This window comes from Talpa europaea (assembly GCF_964194135.1).
Source record: "Talpa europaea genome assembly, chromosome: 1".
Lineage (NCBI taxonomy): Eukaryota > Metazoa > Chordata > Mammalia > Eulipotyphla > Talpidae > Talpa > Talpa europaea.
The window spans coordinates 65,248,473-65,266,850 of NC_140073.1; the positions used below are offsets into that span (position 1 = coordinate 65,248,473).

Below are 18,378 nucleotides of genomic sequence, written 5' to 3' on the forward strand. Positions count from 1 at the left end.
TACACATAGTATGAATATATTATTCATCAAAGTCCTAAGGTAAATTTGCAAAGTTTATCACAGGTTTGTTTCCATAATAATAAAGTGCTGTAGCAGGCACTGCATAGAGCACCGGGGACACTAAAGGCAACTTTGCTACCAAAAGCCATCATTGCCCAAAAATATTTATGCTCCAAAACCTAGCCAATTATTTTTTTCATGACTAAAAGTCCAAGTCAACCCTTTACTGAATTCTACTTTTTCTTTCTTTAACACTCATCAGAATATTACATCGAAATTCATATTTTCATAGCCAATGGTTGAAAAGGTTGATACATTTATAATACAGATTTTTTTAAACAATTGTTTTACAAGGTTTATGAACTCAAGAGGATTGAAAAAGCTGAAAAATTCCAGGAAAATGCCATCTATTTAAATTGTGTGCTCTCACAGTGAACTTTCTGGATGGTGTAAGTTAGCACGTGCTGACCTTCCTCTCCCGCCTGGGGTCTTGAGCACACCCTGCCTATCCTTGTGCGTTCTGGGTCACTGGGGACATTTGCACCATTTCACTTCTTCCCCACTCCCCACTGATAGGGCTTGTCAATGAACCAGCTAACAATTGGCTCGGCTCGTGTGTGTGTGTGTGTGTGTGTGTGTGTGTGTGTGTGGTGTGTGTGTGTGTGTGTGTGTGTGTAAGAGAGAGAGAGAGAGAGAGAGGGGTATAGAAAACATTTAATTCAGCAGACTTCCCACTTCCCTGAGCCACTGCCCCAGGCGCCTTTCTGGGTGGAGGGTCATGACCACAGCTAAGCTCCGGGAGAGCTGTCCCGGGCAGGATTTCGGTGTTGACCGAAAGGGGCTTGCGTGCCCACAAGAGCACTGGTGCACCAGCTGTACGTCACATGGGAAGTGAGCCTCAGCCTGTGAGCGTCTTGCCATTGAATTGAGCTTTGAATATTTTGAATGAAATCCTATAAGGGTTATAAAATATTAGTATTTCGATCCAACAATTTGGTGATTCAGGCAGTACTGCTGATTCCACACGCCTTCTCTCCCCCATATTTTACTTGGTTGTTTGAGCAATTATCTCGTTTTCACTTCTCTGCCTATGTGGCTGACACACCTGACACACCCGCCTGGAAATGCCCGACTCACGAGCATGAGGCCCATGCTGTTGCAGGACTAAGGGGCTTTTACTCCCCTTTGTTTTTCCCAACTTCCTCACACACATTTGTGTTCAGATTCAGCAGCTGGCCTGGCTGGTTATCAGGAGATAACTGGGATCCGGGCAAGGAGGGCTAGACTTGCTGCAACCTCTTGTGGGGTCCAATCCTCCCCTGCCTCGCCTTTGCAGTGGGCTCTGCTTTGTAGCATCCTCCCCTTCTCAGGAGACTTATTGGTGACAATCCCATGAGGTGCTAATTGCTCTGAAGAGGGTGTCACCAGGGGCAGTTAGAGGAAGCTAGAGGAAAAGGAGGCCGGTGCCAGGCTGTCTGCCTCCAGCCTTCCCTCCCCCTCCTGCCCCTTTTCTTTCTCTACCAAGCATTTTTGTTTATCCCAAAGCCTCAGAGATCAGTGAGGGGGGAATGGAATGCCACATTTCTGTGCATCTGTGTAAGTGGGGTCCAAAGGGTGCTCAAAGGGGAGCTGTTATCTAGGTGGCACTATCCTCAGGAAACTCAGAAATCATTGGGGTCTATTTAGGGTTGAATAGGCCTCAGCCTCTAGTGTTCACTCATGTGGGCCTCAATAATATGCCCGGGAATAAGGCTTAAGAAAACAAAAATCTCTTTCATGAGAATGTTTATTAAACAATAAAAACATTCAACCAGTGCTTCAGTTTATAGGAAACAAGTCAAACCTATCACTTATAACACAGAGCATTGAAGAGGATGCAAAGTCCCAGTTTTCCTACAGAGCACACCCCGGCTGGCGGTGCCAGGCCTCTGGGGTCAGCACTGCTGAGCAGGAGCTCAGAGCATGGCGAGCAGCCCGGCGTCCCCGAGGACACGCTGCAGCAGGAGGCAGGGAAGGAGGAGGCCGCGCAGCAGGTGCTGTGCACTCCACCCGGGAGAGTATGACGCAAGAAGGTCTTTGAGGTCTGAAAAAGAGATTCCAAGAGACAGTTATGAGACACACAGCCTTGGCTTGTTTTAAGAGTGAAAGAGATGATGAGGAGCAAGGTGATGGGAGGGCGGGAGGACGAAGAAGGCTGCAGCAAGATGTGGGCGTGTTTGCCCTCAGGGAGGAACACACGCCTGGTATTTCAGATCTGATCCAGGTTCACTGTGTCTAGCCAAGGTTATTTTCTATTCAAGGCCACTGTGTCCTGGTGTCTATCAATACGGTGACACAGAGGTGTCTGCACCTGTTCTGACAAAGGTCCTTCTCTAGCGTGACCTTGGATCTTAGGCGGTGGGAGGCAGGCTGGGGGTGAAGGGCAGTGCACTGAGAAGTGCCCACCTCCTGTTTTTATATTCCTTTCTCTGTGGCCAGAAATAACTGCATTTTTCTGAAACTTGGAAAACTGAAGGGAGATTTATTATTTTAACGCTAACAAAGAAAGAGCCTCCAGCCCCTGTCATTCAACACAAGCTGACCGAAGTGAGCTCCTGAGACCTCCACACCATGTCAACCAGGACCACAGAGGCCTGACTTGAAATACAAGCAAATAAAATTTATCGGCTGCACAGAAAGGCTGACTTGTTCCCAAAGTAGTCCGAATACTACCTCTTTGAGCAGGGATAGCATGTTAAACAGGAGCTCACCCACTCCTACAGCGACGGTAATGTCCACAGAGGAAGTCACTATAGTGAACACCACCACAGCCCTGCAGGGCTGGAGCACCACACCCCACAGGGCCCCTGCTGTGCCATGTGGCTCCAACATAGCAGCCTTGCTCTGTGCCCCAATGGTCCATGACCTGGTTCTCTGTAACAAAGGGAACCCAGCCCAGAGTTGCTCAGTGGAATCTCCAGGGAGGTGGGCAGGGGTCTTGGCTAACACCCTTGGTTGTGTATGGTTACCATGTGAAGCTGACGCGCCCCACAGGCCTGACCACTGCAGGGGTGCTGACTCCATGAAAGTACTTTTACAGGCAAATCAGGCTGGATATAGAGTCGGCTGGGCCAGAGAGTAAGCAGACAAGGAAGGGTCCAACTGCTGAAACCTCTTCCTGGGGCTGCCTAGCCCTGCACTGCTGGCACCTCCTGCAGGTGCCCTCTGAAGGGGAGAATGTACATGAAACAGTGGAAATTAACAAGATGAAAAGCAGCTGTAGCTGAGCCCCACGGTACACCTGTTCACAGATGGGCGGGGGAGGGGGAGGGGTGCCACCAGGAGGGATGGAGGTGAGCACTGACCCAGACCTGGACACAGCTTCCCTGTACCACCTCATCTTGAGGGAAAAAAATGTCCCACAAAACAGGAACCCTAGTATCTAGACAGATGGTGAGACAGGTGATAACAGTGTGAGAAGCAGGTATTCAGATGAGAACTGGTGTCAGCCATTGCTAAGCCATTGCTAATTGATTTTCAGCTGGTAAAAGGGACCCAGCTGCCCGTGAGGAAGAAGATTCAGTCCATGGGTAGTAATTTTTGTCTGGAAACTCAAAGGCCGTGGTTTGGTCAGCTTTGTGAATTTGGTTAGACTGAGCCAGTCCTCCCCCAAGGAGTGGCCTAAACATGCCATGAGCTCCATGTGGACCCCTCCCAGGGGGACCAGGGTCATCCACTGAGAAATATTGGAACATCTACTATTTATAGGAAAAAGTTTACATAAATTTTAATAATATTTACTGTTTTTTTAATCAGAATCTGTGAAATTAATGGGTTGAGGGCTCACCATTATTTTATGTCATACCTAAAAGGAAATTGCTACTGATTGATGACTTCCTATGACCTGGGATTTTATTATATACTCCTCAAAGGGTATTTTTTAGACTTAGACACAGCAGAGATTTTTATCTTGTGCATATGTGAAAAGAAAGTAAGTGAAATAAACTTTGCATTTGCTCAGCACGGCATGTGTCTCCACTACTCGGGAGAGAAAATGCTCAAATATTTTTACTGATGGAATAGGGGGATCTAAAAAGTTTGGAGCCTGCCCCAATGAAGATAACATCATGTTTCAATGTGAGGTCCAAAGCTCTCCAACTTGAGATACCCCGGGATGCCCCAGTGAGCCTGGGGTTCCTCTCCTGCATGATACCCAGAGAAATTCACCAGGCAAAGGGTGTCGGTCATGAGAGAACAGCCCAGGAGGGCTTGCAGGGGCTCTGCTCTCTCCGCGCAGTCTGCCCACAGTGGAGCGGCCGGTGGGCCAGGACATCCTTCCCGCAGCTCCCGGGAACAGCTCTGCCCGCAGAGCTCTGTTGCTGGCTGGGAGGTTGACTGGTTTGTGCCAGAAATGTAATTTTTAAAATTGAGTTTGAAATGTGAGGTTGGCTTGACCTGACCCCAATCTGACCTTTACAGAGACCTTTACTTATCGCTGAAGGCTGTTGAGTTGCTGTTCACTTTGTACCTGTATTATAATTTGTAACTCTGTGTGTGATAGCTGATGATGAGATTTATTGTGATGATCATTTCATAATATACACTTTCTTGAATCACGATGTTGTATACCTGAAGGGGTGATAGTATATGTCCCAAGTATACATAGCACATAAAAAGTGTTTTTTTTTTTAAGTGTTTGACATAGTGCAGGGATGTGCTTATCTAGCACTCGGTAATGATAGTTATTTTGCTTACAGATTAATATTAATTTATATGAACTATCATTATATCAATATTCATAGTAGCAACCCATGATCTGAATTATTTACAATATTTTAAAATAACTTAAATGTTATAAAATATCACATTGTTTCCAAATTACAACCTCTCAAGAAAAAAAGCTAATCTAAACCTCAATTTACCCAAATACAAAGCCCGGGATAACTATTTCAGAGTCAAAATTGTAGAAAGTGACCAAAACGTACTGAGTGCTGAAAAGGATAGTACTCTCATGATTATTTTCATCCGTGAGTGCACAAAACTTTCCTCCGCACAGCCACTATCATCACAGCATTCCCCTCACAACCACGGCCGCAGTTACCTCCTCACCATCCCCCTCCTGTCACCACAGTCACTGGCAGCACAACCTCCCCACTGTCATCTCCCTGAAGCAGAACCAGGTAAACTGCACAAAGGTACGATGGGCCCTTCTGCACCTGACAAATTACTCTGAAATTCTGCACCATTTTTCCTAAGTGGCTGAGAAGCAACTTTTGGACCCACTGTAACTGTGTTATGGTAGTTAGTGGCCAGCAGTCCCATCCTTGGGTGGCTCTGAGTGTGTAAAATCGTGACAGCCTGGGTAGTCTCTGTCCTGCTGCTTCTGCACAGGCAGCCTTAACAGAACGGGGATGACCACAGCTGTCTCCACACTCCCCCTGCGAGCACCACAGCAAGTGAGACATGACCACGTGCAGGTCCACCAGGGCCCACCAGCACGTCTTATGTCTGTTCCCGAATTTTGTGTCCGTTCTCTGGGGCAGAGAAGGAGCAGCTAGTGAATGGGACACACCAGTCCAGTAAGTCAAGAGCCAAGTAGGAGAAGGAAGACTGTGGGTAAAGCGGGGAGTCCTCAGCAGCATGACAGAGCTGAGGATGGCAGAAAGTTCTGTTGGACTCACAGTCATTAAGAGTGGCTCTTGACTGCTGGTCCTAGGGAGGGTGAAGAGGTGGGAGGAAGAGCAGGAGAGTGAGTTTCAATCTAGTGTCCTCCTCTACTGGCCCCACCGAGGGCAGGGGTGGGAAGCTGGCTTGAAGCGCTCTAGACCACTGCAGTCCTGGCAGCGGACAAAGGGGTGGAAAGTGGAGCTGCAACGTTGTGCCCCCATTATATGCGCATTTTGTCTGGATTTGCCCAGGGCAGCCTGCGGTGAAGAGAGGAGCCAGAAGTAGGCTTAGGGGCTATGACATCACGGAGCTGGCCGCTGCACAGCCATGCCCACCCGGAACCCAGCAAGCGCTGAAAGGCTGCACCTTCTTTCACCGTGGTCCTCACAGAGTGACCCAGCCAGAGCCAATGGGAGAGGGGACTGGGCACAGGATGTGGGACTGAAATGTGCCTTCTCCGCGTGCCCATGGGCCATGCACAAGATGATTCAGCAGCAGAGCAACACCCTTTTGCTGACTTCATATTCCTGAGCATTACGAGGGGAACATTTCTGCTGAATCCGTGCTGGCTTAGAACCTTCCCAAGCGAGTGTCCACCCCTGCGCTTCCACACCCTGCGCCCCTAGAACACGCCTCAGGCCTGTGCTGCGCTCACCAGGCACCTTCTTTCCCTGCGCGCACGGACAGGCGGGCCGGGCGTCCAGCGGGGGCTGGCCCTGGAGGAGGTGCCTGGCCGGCCCACTCTGCAGAGACCTGTTCTCTCGCTGTCCAGAGCTCTCCAGCTGCACAGCTGAAGAGGCCGTGTGGGCGGTGCCGGGAATCTCTGCAGACGTCGCCGGATTTAGCTGACCCCCGCCGGGTTCAGCTCCGCTCCCTAAATCGTGCCCTGCGCCAAAACTCCGGCTAGAAAAGTCACTTATTTGGAAATCACGCACACCCAAGACTTCGGAAATGGGAAACTGAAACATGAAAGCTCAAACGCTAATCTAACAGCGACCCTACGCTCGGTTCTGCGCTGCGCGGGGGGTCTGCACGGCTCGGGGAGAGCGGAGGGGGCCGGCGCCCCTGGCACGGGCTGGCGCCCTTACCACAGCGGCCGGGCGGCTGGCGGGGCAGGCAGCGCAGCGCGGCGAAGACGCAGCGGCACAGGCGGCACTCGCGGAAGGTCCAGGCTCCGTGCGTCAGGGCCCCGCACTGGCTGGGTGGGAGGGACCGGGACCCGGCGTCAGCGCGGCCCGCCCGCGCCCCCGCACCCCCCCCGCGCCCCCCCGGCGCTCCTCGCACCCTCCTCCCGCCGCCAGCACCCCCGCGATCGCCCCCGCGCCCCCCCGCGCGCCCTCCGCGAGCCCCGCGGCGCCAAAAGGGCGCGTCCCGTCCCCTCGCGCCCCCCCCCCCGCGCCCGGCAGCCCCGCACTCCCCACCCCGGCTCTCCTCGCACCCTCCTCCAGCCGCCAGCACCCCCCGCGCGCCCCCTGCGCCCCCGCGCCTGACAGCTCCGCACCCCGCCCCGGGGTCTCCTCGCACCCTCCTCCCGCCGCCGGCACCCTCGCCCCGCGCACCCCCCGCGCGCCCCCTGCGCCCCCGCGCCCGGCAGCCCCGGGCCGCGCCCACCTGCGCCTCTGGTCGTGCTCGCAGTAGCGGCCGGTGAACGCCGCGGGGCACACGCAGAAGCTGCCCAGCACGCACGTGCCGCCGTTGCTGCAGCAGCGCCGCGCCGGGGGCGCACCTGGGGGAGGAGACATCAGTCCGGCCCAGTGCCCGCGGGGCCCCCCAATTTCCACCTGCCTGGGAGGGCCGGCGAGACCTCCCCGGGAAGCAATAAAATTAGGTCCCTGCGAGGTGTGTTTGCTCAGGTAGACCCGCCTGTGGATGTCACCGCGGGGCTGCGGCAGCTCGGGTTGGGGGAGGGCCCACGCCCCCCCCCCTCTTTCACATGCTAAAGCCGCGGCTTCCAGCGACGGTGATTAAAAACAGGCCTCCGCGGCGGGGACCACCCACGGGTGCCAAGGCGCTAAAAAAAGAAAGCCCTTCAGCCTCCCCCACCTCTCTCCCCCGACAGGGTGCCCTGGGGCCGTGGGGTCTGACGCCTGAGAGTCTGCAAAAAGCCGAAAAAGGGCCCACAGTGATCTCTCTTGGCCTGGGATCTTTGTTTTAAATGCATTCAAATCACAGTTTTCTGGGCCATTTAAAAGTAAAATGCATAAAACTAATCTTCGGTAAAAACATCTTTTAAGGTAAATGCAACGTTTACCAATGAAATGGTAATTTTTTGTTCGGAGTTAAGAACACTTTGGGGTTTTTTAAAACTTCGTTGGAGATGAAATATGCTCTTTACTGGGATTCCCGTTTTATCCTTAATTTAGCCCAGGTTTCTTTTTTTTAGATCCTAAACTCAGAGCAGGCCGAGCAGAGCACCTCAAGGCTCTGTGACCCTGGGGCACTCACGCTCCGGGAACTCGGGAGGCGAACTCGGCCTCTTCCATCTGTCCCCTGGGCTGCGGGTTCCCAGAACAGCGGACGTCCAGGTGAGAGCTGTCTGCTGGAGCTTCTGATCTGTAGCATTGTGGATTTCTTCTCTGCTGCCTTTGTGTTTTTCTCTTTGAGAGCCTTTTAGAAAGAGTGAAAATATGAAACTGGTGATTGAGAAACAAATGTGCAATAAAAACTAAAAGACTAAAAATGTTTCTTACTGTTTCCCAAATGGATGATCTGTAATGTCAAGCTGATCACAACCAGAAGTCTAGAATATTTAAAGAAAATTTAAATTTACATTCAAAAAATTCAAAAGCAATAAGCAAAAATTCATAAAGTATAAATCATAATGCGATCATCTGAACACACAACTATATAAAAACATATAAACACATAACTATATAAAACACAAAACTACATAAACACATAACTACATAGAATATTTAAAGTACACTTGATATCATGCAGTCATTTGTAACTTGTACATTTTGATTAATGTTGTCATCCTTTAAATGGATTTGAGACCCAGAGAGTCCACATATCCCCAAATGAAAAGTAACAATCATTCATTTATTGCATTTTATTCTGTTGGCTTTCAAATACCCCTCCTGGCTCTAAGATCTGAATCATCTCTGTCCTTACCTAGCTGGGCAGCTCTGGATCATTTTCCCACCGACCGTTTGGTACAAGTCTCCTCTCATGGATACACTGAAGATCAATTTCCGAGGCAGTTGAGTCTGAATAGCTTTTGTATTTGAAGGAATCTTTACTCCAGTACTGGAAGGAACTTCACCATACACGAGGTGGATCGGTATAATAGATGCACTGATTTCCTTCCCTCCACCTCAGCCATGTAAGACAGCAGACCTCTGAGTTCTGTTGGGAAGCCAGATAGGCAGGGGCCTGCTGTGACCGGCAGGGACTGTGTGGAGCCTCAAGGACTGTCCCCTCAATGACACCAGGCTGGCTCTGTGGTGGAGAGAGACACCGCTGACTCTCCCCAGCAGTGTTTACTGTGCTGATAGCAGCGGGAGTGGTCAGCCCTGATGTCAAACATTGGCGACCAAGGCAACAAGCCTTTCCCTCACTGAAAACAGAACAAACAACAAAACCCAAAAGATTAAAATCCCAACATGAACAAAAATTTTCCACAGGACAACACGAGTTTTATATTACATACTTCTTGTGCAGGGAGATTGTGAGGGACCCACTGGGTCACATCCAGCCGTATGTCATATCCACCCATAGGTCCCACATATTTAGAGCCAGTTGCATGCACATAAAGAGAGACATTTCAATCCCTGCTTTCTGACAATGCATCATTTCAGCAGACAGAGCCTTCTCTCTGTGAATGCGCCACATATAGTACCATTTCACTCACCATCCCTCTGAAGAGGCTCTGTTATATCGCCATGAAAATGGGAGGCAGCTGAGGCTTAGCAGTTCAGTCACTTAGATCTTTGGAAAACGTGAAAGGCAGATGCATGACAAGAAGCTCAGGGTGGGTGTGCCCTGAGGGCACCAGTGGCACCTGCCACCGTCTGAAGAGGGATCCGAGAAGGGGGTAGAATCAGGGCCTTTGGGGAGCTTTCTCAGTCTCCATTTTTCTAGTTGCCAAATTAGGACTGGGCCTTTTATCAATACTAAAGAGGCCAATGTACAACTCTGCTGCCAAGTATTCTGTGATTTTTTAATATACACCTGCTTTCTCAAAATAGCATGTCCCTCCAAGGATGAAATGGTCTTTAGCGCTGATTCATTTTTTAAACCTCTAAATGTGACGTTTATTAAATAAGCTGTTAAATAAACCAACAGGGAATTGGTGAGGCTGTCAGCTGAGGCTTCACTGGGGCGGGTTCTGAGCAGATAGGGGGCCCGAGGGGGCACAACATTGGGGGATGGTCTCTCACCCGTTCAGAGATGGACATCTTTGACTGCAGTCATGAGAAAAACACTTTTACACTGAGTGTTTATTAAATGCTAATTGCAGTATGTAGTTATATATAAACGTGCATTTTGTGATTTCAAATCAATAGAAACTTCTGTATGAGCTGAATGGGAATAAAACCATGTATTAGCTAAAATATTATATGTCTTTGAATAAGAAGTTTTGAAACAGTTTAGAGATGATATTGAATGTAAACCTTTTTGATAATATTAAAGTTTTAAAAGTAGTATCTAAAATCTAATCTCCCTCCCACAGTTTCTTTTATCAAAATTGGTAATGTGATCACTTTCCAACGTACACAAAAGCTAGGACAATGATCCAATAAATAAACTGATAAAATCAGTTTGACGATTAAATTTGCCCATCGTATGTCCTTCATCTCCCCACCACTTTTTTCTTGTAGTTTTTAAAGACAAATCCCAGACACTGTGATATTTCTTATGTCAAATAAGCTTTCAAAAATATTCACTTTGTAATTGGAAACTGCAGAAAAAGGGAAACTGTCTTGCCAGCAAAACAGGACAATCAATGGGTCGTCATTTCTCTAGTCGTTTGCTTAAGATCTGAAGGCTGCAGAGGAAGGAAAAGGGCTGATGGCGTAGGGGTGACAAAGCTGCTGTTAATCTACTTTTTTCAGCTTCCTGTCACTTGCTCTCTTACTTAAAGGTCTTACAAAAAGAGTTTTGCATTTAACTGCAGAGGGACTCAGGTTTGCCATTAGGGCCCAGCCTGCCCACCCCCAGTGCTTGCCTGGGGCTCTTTCTTGTTATCAATGGTAAACAGATCAGACTGGGGGGAGCCACTCATCAGACCCCTAACGGAACTTGTGACTCATTTGAGCTGACACAAAGTGTGGGGGAATAGGGACACTCAGGAGAGGAGACCAGCCCGCCTCTGTGTCCTCAGCACATCAGTCACTGAGGACAGGTCTTGCCTCTGCTTAGGTGTGAAGGGACGCTCTGAGCGCAACCACAAAGCAGTGTGTGAACAGATGTTGACTGAACCTTTTGTGGTCATCGTTCTGTGCTATGTGTACATCGACTCATCATGCTGTGTGCCTTAAACTCATGCAGTGCTGTATGACAACTATTTTTCAATAGAACTGGAAAAGAAATGCTGAGGCGACCCGCAGGCCTTCAGGACTTGGTGAAGAATCCCAGGGCTGGGCGGAGCCAGTGAATCCTGCCCGGGGGGCTAAGGCAGCAGCAGCACCTCCAGATCTTCGGGTCTTTGCTCTGCCTGGCAGGTGCCCCCAAGTGTGCCTGTGTGCCCATCAGGTCTTAGTATGTCTGTCTGTTAGCACAGTGCCCGATGCAGGTACACAATGACGAGTTACGTGTATGAATAAAAGAATAAACAGATTACCATACTTATACCCATTTTTTTAAATTTATTTATATTTTTTAAAAGATTTATTTATTTATGCATATAAGAGCTGGGGTACAGTCCAGAGATGCAGGAGGGGAAAAGGATTCACCAGAGACAGAGTGGGGAGCAGAACAGTCAGACTGGCCGAAACACACTGCTGAGGGGAGCAGGGGGCGAGACAGGAGTGGTCTGCTGCGCTATGTGGGTAGCTCCCTGGCCGGCGAGGGATCGTACTCCTGCTGCAGAGGCCGCACATTGCTTCCTAGTATTATAGGACAGGGAGAGGGGCAGCCCAAGCCCCGCAAACCTGCCTATTCTAAATGGGTTCTGCCATCCGCCGCATCAACACAAAACATATGACACTTTAATGGGAAGGAACTTTAATAAAAACTAGGAAACAATACAGGTAAGGCAAAGAGTCTAGTTTCTAAATGAAGCACCCAAAGTTACCCGTCCCCTTGTGGGTAAAACTCCATCCATATGGGATCGGCCCAGAGCAAGGCCCCAAAGCTGCCACAAGTCTAAAGCACCTTCCAGTGGGGACCCACAGAAAAGAGTCAGAAACAGCCAGACAAGCCTGGAAGGAAAAGAGCAAAATCAACATCAAGATAAAAGCTGCCATTGTCACCTCCCCATGGGTCTCACCCACATCTGTGTCACCCCGTCCACGACCAAAAGACAAGCGCAGTTTCTTCACGTGTCTCTAGGCTCCATGCGCCTCTTCCAGGTCTCCTGGCTCCATCCTGCTTCCTTCCTCAGTCTCTTCTGCAGCTTCTCCTCTTCCTGCTCAGCTCCATCCTCCCTTGGGTGGGGCAGGGAACCTCCCCCTTTCCTGGGGACCACCCTGTTACAATCCCCCCTTTTAATTTTTATTCCACCATATCTATGGTGGCACAGATCTCATGGTGTAATATTTGGAGACAGTCTTTTTTTCAGGGTTACAATGTGTGTAAGAGAAGCAACAATTAGTCAGCAGCATTGTCCATGAATGTCCAGTATGACAGTTTCATTACTTAAAAATAGTCCATTATTCAAGCCAAAAGAAAAAAATTTGGAGCATTGGCTAAAACAAGATAGCAAATATATCAAAATCACAGGGAAAAAATGTTAAAATGGTTCAACTTATGCAAAACACAAATTTTCTCAACCTTGATCCCAAACTTTTAACAGCATAGCAAAAGTTTGCAAACTAAATCTACTTTTAAACCATTTTTCCTATTTTTTTGCATAAAATCACAGGGCAGAAATAACTAACAGCAATTTTTAGCTGGCTTTGTTGAAATACTCCATAAAGGATCAGAGTGAACCATTGGCATCTGGTCGATGTAAGCTTCAGGTACAAAGTTGGTCTCATCAGACAAGCGCAGCTTCTTCACGTGTCTCTAGGCTCCATGTACCTCCTCCAGGTCTCCTGGCTCCATCCTGCTTCCTTCCTCAGTCTCTTCTGCAGCTTCTCCTCTTCCTGCTCAGCTCCACCCTCCCTTGGGTGGGGCAGGGAACCTCCCCCTTTCCTGGGGACCACCCTGTTACACTAGTACAGTGCTTAACTCCTTGCGCCACAAGGGAGGCCCTTATACCCATTTTTAATGAGGAAATTGAGATCTATTAAGTGGAAATACTGGCTTGAAAATATATGACTAACAAATAACTCTGTGGAGACTTGAGCCCAGGTTCATCACATAGACAGTAATTTCTGCATTTCCTGGTGAAAAAGTGAGGCTTCAAGAGTTGCAGAACACCTCACAGTAGTGACCCCGAGGTTGTTAGCTGAGCTTCCACTCCCAGTCATAGCTGTGTGTGTCACAGCCTGGGGCACAGTGGAGAAAAGTAAATGGAGGAGTACTGCCCCAACCTGCAATAGGGAAGGATCTCAAGAGCAGGAGGAACATAGAGGTGGCACAATGACAGGATGATTCCAGGAGGGGGTTCAGGGGGCCAGTGTTGAGAGCCTTACCCAGGAGGGAGGTCTCATGGGGAGGACAGCAGGAACCACTAAAAGTCCTCAGTGGGGGAGGGGGGTATGAAGTCTTGCGGATGACCGTGTAGATGGAGTCAGGATGCAGCAGGAGCCCAAGTACAGAAAGTCTCAACCATGGAACCTGCTGGATGCTCTCACAGGCCACCATGCAGATCTGAATAGGGATGAAGTGGGAATTTGAAAAAAGATTAACTTCTAAATGTATATTTAACAGCTGTTAAACTGTTAAATGTTTTTCTCTGATTATGTAAAATATAATACATTCTGAATAGTCAATTTGGGGAGCATGGAAATGCATGCAAGAGAAGATATAAATCACTCATTGTCATTGCTCAGAAACAACTATTAAAGTTTTCACCCAAGTCTATTATTATCCGCCATGGAAAAGGTGAGGCAACTGGGGCTTACTTAAAGTCCCTTGTGCTGGTTAGATCTTTTGAGGACATGAAAGGCACAGATGTTGGAGGAGAAGCCTCCAGGTGTGGCGTGGTATCTGTAGACCACTGGGTACAGGCCTAACGGCCGCCTGCAATAACCTCCTTTAGATTAAACTTAGGTGATTTATATATTTTCATTCTGTTGTAAATGGTAATTTTTTTGTTTAATGTTTCCCTTTGTTGCTTGCATTTAAGAGTATAACTGAATTTCTTTTATTGTGGCAAATACATAAAAAACATAATATGCCTTAAGTCAGCTCAGTCAGCAATACCAAACCTCAGACTGGGGGCTAACAACACAATTATTTCTCAGCTCCGGAGGCTGGGAATCCAAGATCAAATCTCAGCAGAATCATTTACTGGTGGTCTTGTTAGGGGGAAAGGATGTCCTGAGCAAACTGCATTCCATCTTTGTGGACTCCACCCAAGACACTGGGAACTACAAATCCCATGATCCCCAAAGGGAAAGTTGTGAGGACTTGAGGGTGGAGTTAAACAGCCATTTTCTCTGTTTGTGTATTTAACCGGCCATGTGAGTGGGGCTCGCATTCTCTCTCTCTTTCTTTCTCTCTCTTGGCTTCACAGCTCCTGGCCAGGTAGCGCTTGGTCTCAGCCAGTCATTTGGGATTCCAGGTCAGCTGAGTGGGTAGGACGCATTTAAGAATTTATCTCCCTCTTTTCTCCCTGAGTTCTACATTTCCTCATTTCCCCTTCCCTTGTAAATAAACATTTCCTTAACCTTTTGTGTGTGCCTGCAGTTTAAGTCCCCTTTAAGCGTGCAGGTGAGGTCCCACAGACAGGCAACCTGTTTTATATCAGGATTGCCCTGTAACAGTCTCTCTTCCTGGATTGCAAATTTCCTTCTTCTCACATTGTCCTCACACTGAAGGGGGTTGCGGTGGGCTGGGAGCTCTCCAGGCTCCTCTTAGAAATGCCCTACTCCACCTGAAAGGGCCCAGCCTCATTATCTCATCTAAATGCCCCAAAGACCTCATCTCCAAAAATACTATCACATATGAATTTGGGGGGGATACAATTCAGTCCACAGCAAAATTTGCTATTTTTCCATATTTAAATGTACTGTATGGGTGTGTTAATTACATTTATAGTGTTGTGTGTCCAGTACTACTAATTCTTTTCAAAAAATGTTTTTGTGCTTACATAGTTTATTTTAAAAGTAATTTAAACTACAGGGACTACACCTGAGGAGAGTAACCAATTACCTGAGGGGAGTAACCAATGAACAAGAATGTAAGGAAATTAATTAATTAAAAATAAATAAAACAAAATTAATTTAAAACACAGTGAAACATAAACTAAAGATGTGGCAATTTAGAATTAACATGAGGTTATTTACATTTATGTGTACATTTGTATATATATGTGTATGTATACACACATACATATGTATATCAAGTGCAAATAAATGCACAAAACTGCAAGATAAACAAGAAAATCAATATGACAATAGCTGACAATCATTTTCATATTTACTGCTTAGTTATGTTAATGGCTACAAAGAAACTCCTTATGCTGCAATATAATATCTAAATATTCAATTTTTAGAAAGACTATGGTACCTCAAATTTTTGTGTTATATAAATAGGATTCTGAATTTAAAAAAAAAAGTTATCTTCCCTGCCAATCTCCCTATTTGTACAGGTTTCAGCTCAGTTCAATAAGTGGTGATATCTTGTATTTGAAGCATAAGTCACCTACAGTGCTCTCTGTAAAATGGAGAGATCACCACTATTCCAAAATTTTTTTTTAAAGATTTTATTTATTCATTTATACAAGCACTGGGTACAGTCAGAAGAACGGGAGGGTGAGAGAATTCACCAGAGCCAGAGCCAGGAGCAGAACAGGCAGACTGATGAAATACACTGCTGAGGGGAGCAGCGGGCGGCAAGAGAGGTCTGTCATGCCATGTGGGACCCTCGCCGGCGGCCAGGGATCGAACCGGCACTGCAGAGGCTGCGGGCAGCTTCGCAGCCCAGGACTCAACCGCTGCACTACCAGGGGAGGCCCACTGTTGCAAAATATTACTCCAAAAGATGCTTTGTACCCATTAAGCAGTAAGTCCCCATTGCTTGCCTACCCAGGTCAAGGAAATCTCTAATTTATTTTCTGGGTCTCTGAATTTGCCAATTCTAAATATTTCATGTGACTGGAATCATACACTGTTTCTTCTTTTGCTTCCTATTCATTTCACTTAGTATAATGTATTCAGGTTGGTCCATATTGTAGCATATATCAGAACTTCATTCCTCTTTATAGAAGAGTAATATCTGCTTGTATCTAAATATACTTTATTCTATTTATCCATTCATTTGTTGCTGGGCACTTGGGTTGGTTTACCTTTTGGTTACTGTGAATAGCGCTGCAATGAACATTGGTATATAAATACCTATTTGAGTCCTTGTTTTCAATTCTTTTGAGTATATATATATATATATATATATATATATATATATCACTCCTAGGCATATATATATATATATATCACACCCCTAGGCATATGCCTAGGGGTGTGATTGTTGGGTCATATGGTAATTCTTTTTTTTTTTTTAAAGATTTATTTATTTATACAAGAACCAGGATAAAGGCCAGATGCGCGGGCGGGTGAGAGGATTCACCAGAGACAGAGCAGGGAACAGAACAGGCAGACTGACGAAATACACTGCTGAGGGGAGCAGCGGGCGGGACAGGAGAGGTCTGCTGCACCATGTGAGATTCTTGCCAGCCGGCCGGGATGGAACCCACACCGCAGCGGCTGTGAACAGCCCCACAGTGCAGCGCTCAACTGCCTGTGCCACCAGGGAGGCCCTCATATGATAATTCTATGTTTAACTTTTTGAAGAACTGCCAAACTGTTTTCATTAGCAGCTGCTTCATTTTATATTCTTACCAGCAATGATCCAATTTCCCCACATCTTCACCAACATTTCTTATTTTCTGTATTTTTAAAAATAACAACCACCCTATAATATGTGAAGTGATTACTCATTATGTTTTTTATTTGCATCTCCTTGATAGTTACTGATTTTGAGCGCATTTTTTTTCATGTGCTGATTGGCATTTGAATATATTCTCTAGAGAAATATCTAAGTCTTTTCCTATTTTTTTAAATGATTATCTCTGCAATGCTAATAACTGGGATAGTTCGGGAAAGTAAGCACGCCTTTGTTCCTTGATTAAAATGTATTTACAATTTTCAAGTGTACCAAAATAGAATACTGACAGAGAGCCGACATTTGTCTTCCTACTAGCAAAGCTTCCCTTGTTGTCTACTTTGAATCAGTGCTGCTCTCAGAATGTCTTCTCACTCTCAAATAGAAGTTAGCCAGGCAAAAGCCTAGGGGTATCGTTTTAAACAGGGGTAGTGGTGACAGAGCCTCCACAGATGGCAGCACAGGTTGCCCTGGAAGCCCAGATTCCTTGAAGATTTGCTGCCATCGTAGCGGCAAATGTTTTCACCTGGCAAAATTCTATTTCTCTTTCAAATTCTTCTCATTGAAGATGGCCCCCCAAAATTTCTGATTTTTTTGCATGCATAGTGCTCAGTCAGTGCAGTGCCTTGATTGTAAGCAAATGTTTGCTGGATGAAAGAGAGAAATAGCTACATGATGGGATATGGATGAAAAGAAAACTGGATTAAGAGTGAGGAGACTTGAACTTGAATTTTAACTCCAACACTCACTAGTGGCAAGTTTTTAATTCCTGCTGGAATTCGGTATCCAGTTCTATAAAATGAAAATAATCATGCTTTCTGCATTGTCTTTGTAGCATGGTATGAGAATAAATGTGCTGAGGTGAGGAAGACAGGATCTAACACCACCATGAAGGGGAGCCTTGGACAAACCACTGATGGCTGCATCATGTATTTCCAGTGTCAAGCATGGGTCCTAGAAAACTTCTCTACCTCAAAAAAAAAAAAAAAAAAAACTTCTCTACCTCTTAGGCGTCTCCTATAAAGGTCCAATTGGATATCGGAAAGCGTTATAGCTCTTTGTTATTTTTAACTGAATTTTAAATTTTAGTTTGGAAATAATTTTAGATTTGCAAAGAAGTTGAAAAAGTATGGTTTCCGTATACCTTCACCTAGTTTTCCCAAATGTTAATGTAACAGATGCATGATTATTAAAACCAGGACATTAACACTGATACAATATTTTTAACTGATCTTTAGATTTTTCTCAAATTATTCCCATTATTCCACAAATGCCTTTTTTCTGGCCCTAGATTCTATCCAGGATCCCACATTATATTTTTTTCCCATGTGTCCTTGGAGTCTACTCCAATGTTTAAAAAAATATTTCGTGGGTGGATACATTAAGACCATGCAAATATTGTATTTCTCATTATAATTTTGGCTACTAATTTCAATATCCATTGGTTATTCTCACCTGTAACAATGTAACATGGTGTTTGCCAAATTGTGATTTTTCTAATTCTATCATTTCTTCTACATTCATCAGTTGGAATTCTCCTGTAAGGAAGAGCTATGCCATTTCTCATATTCATTTATG

General features: G+C 46.5%; 1 protein-coding gene across 1 annotated transcript; it reads right to left on the minus strand.

The window, feature by feature from the left end:
- Positions 1-1,955: 1,955 nt before the first annotated feature.
- On the minus strand, positions 1,956-13,560 carry LOC311183887 (cryptic protein-like; the record flags this gene model as incomplete). Its single annotated transcript, XM_084253565.1, has 5 exons — positions 1,956-2,083; positions 6,735-6,844; positions 7,258-7,372; positions 8,092-8,253; positions 13,389-13,560. 5 exons carry the CDS (start codon positions 13,558-13,560, stop codon positions 1,956-1,958), a joined length of 687 nt encoding a protein of 228 aa, XP_084109691.1.
- Positions 13,561-18,378: the final 4,818 nt, after the last annotated feature.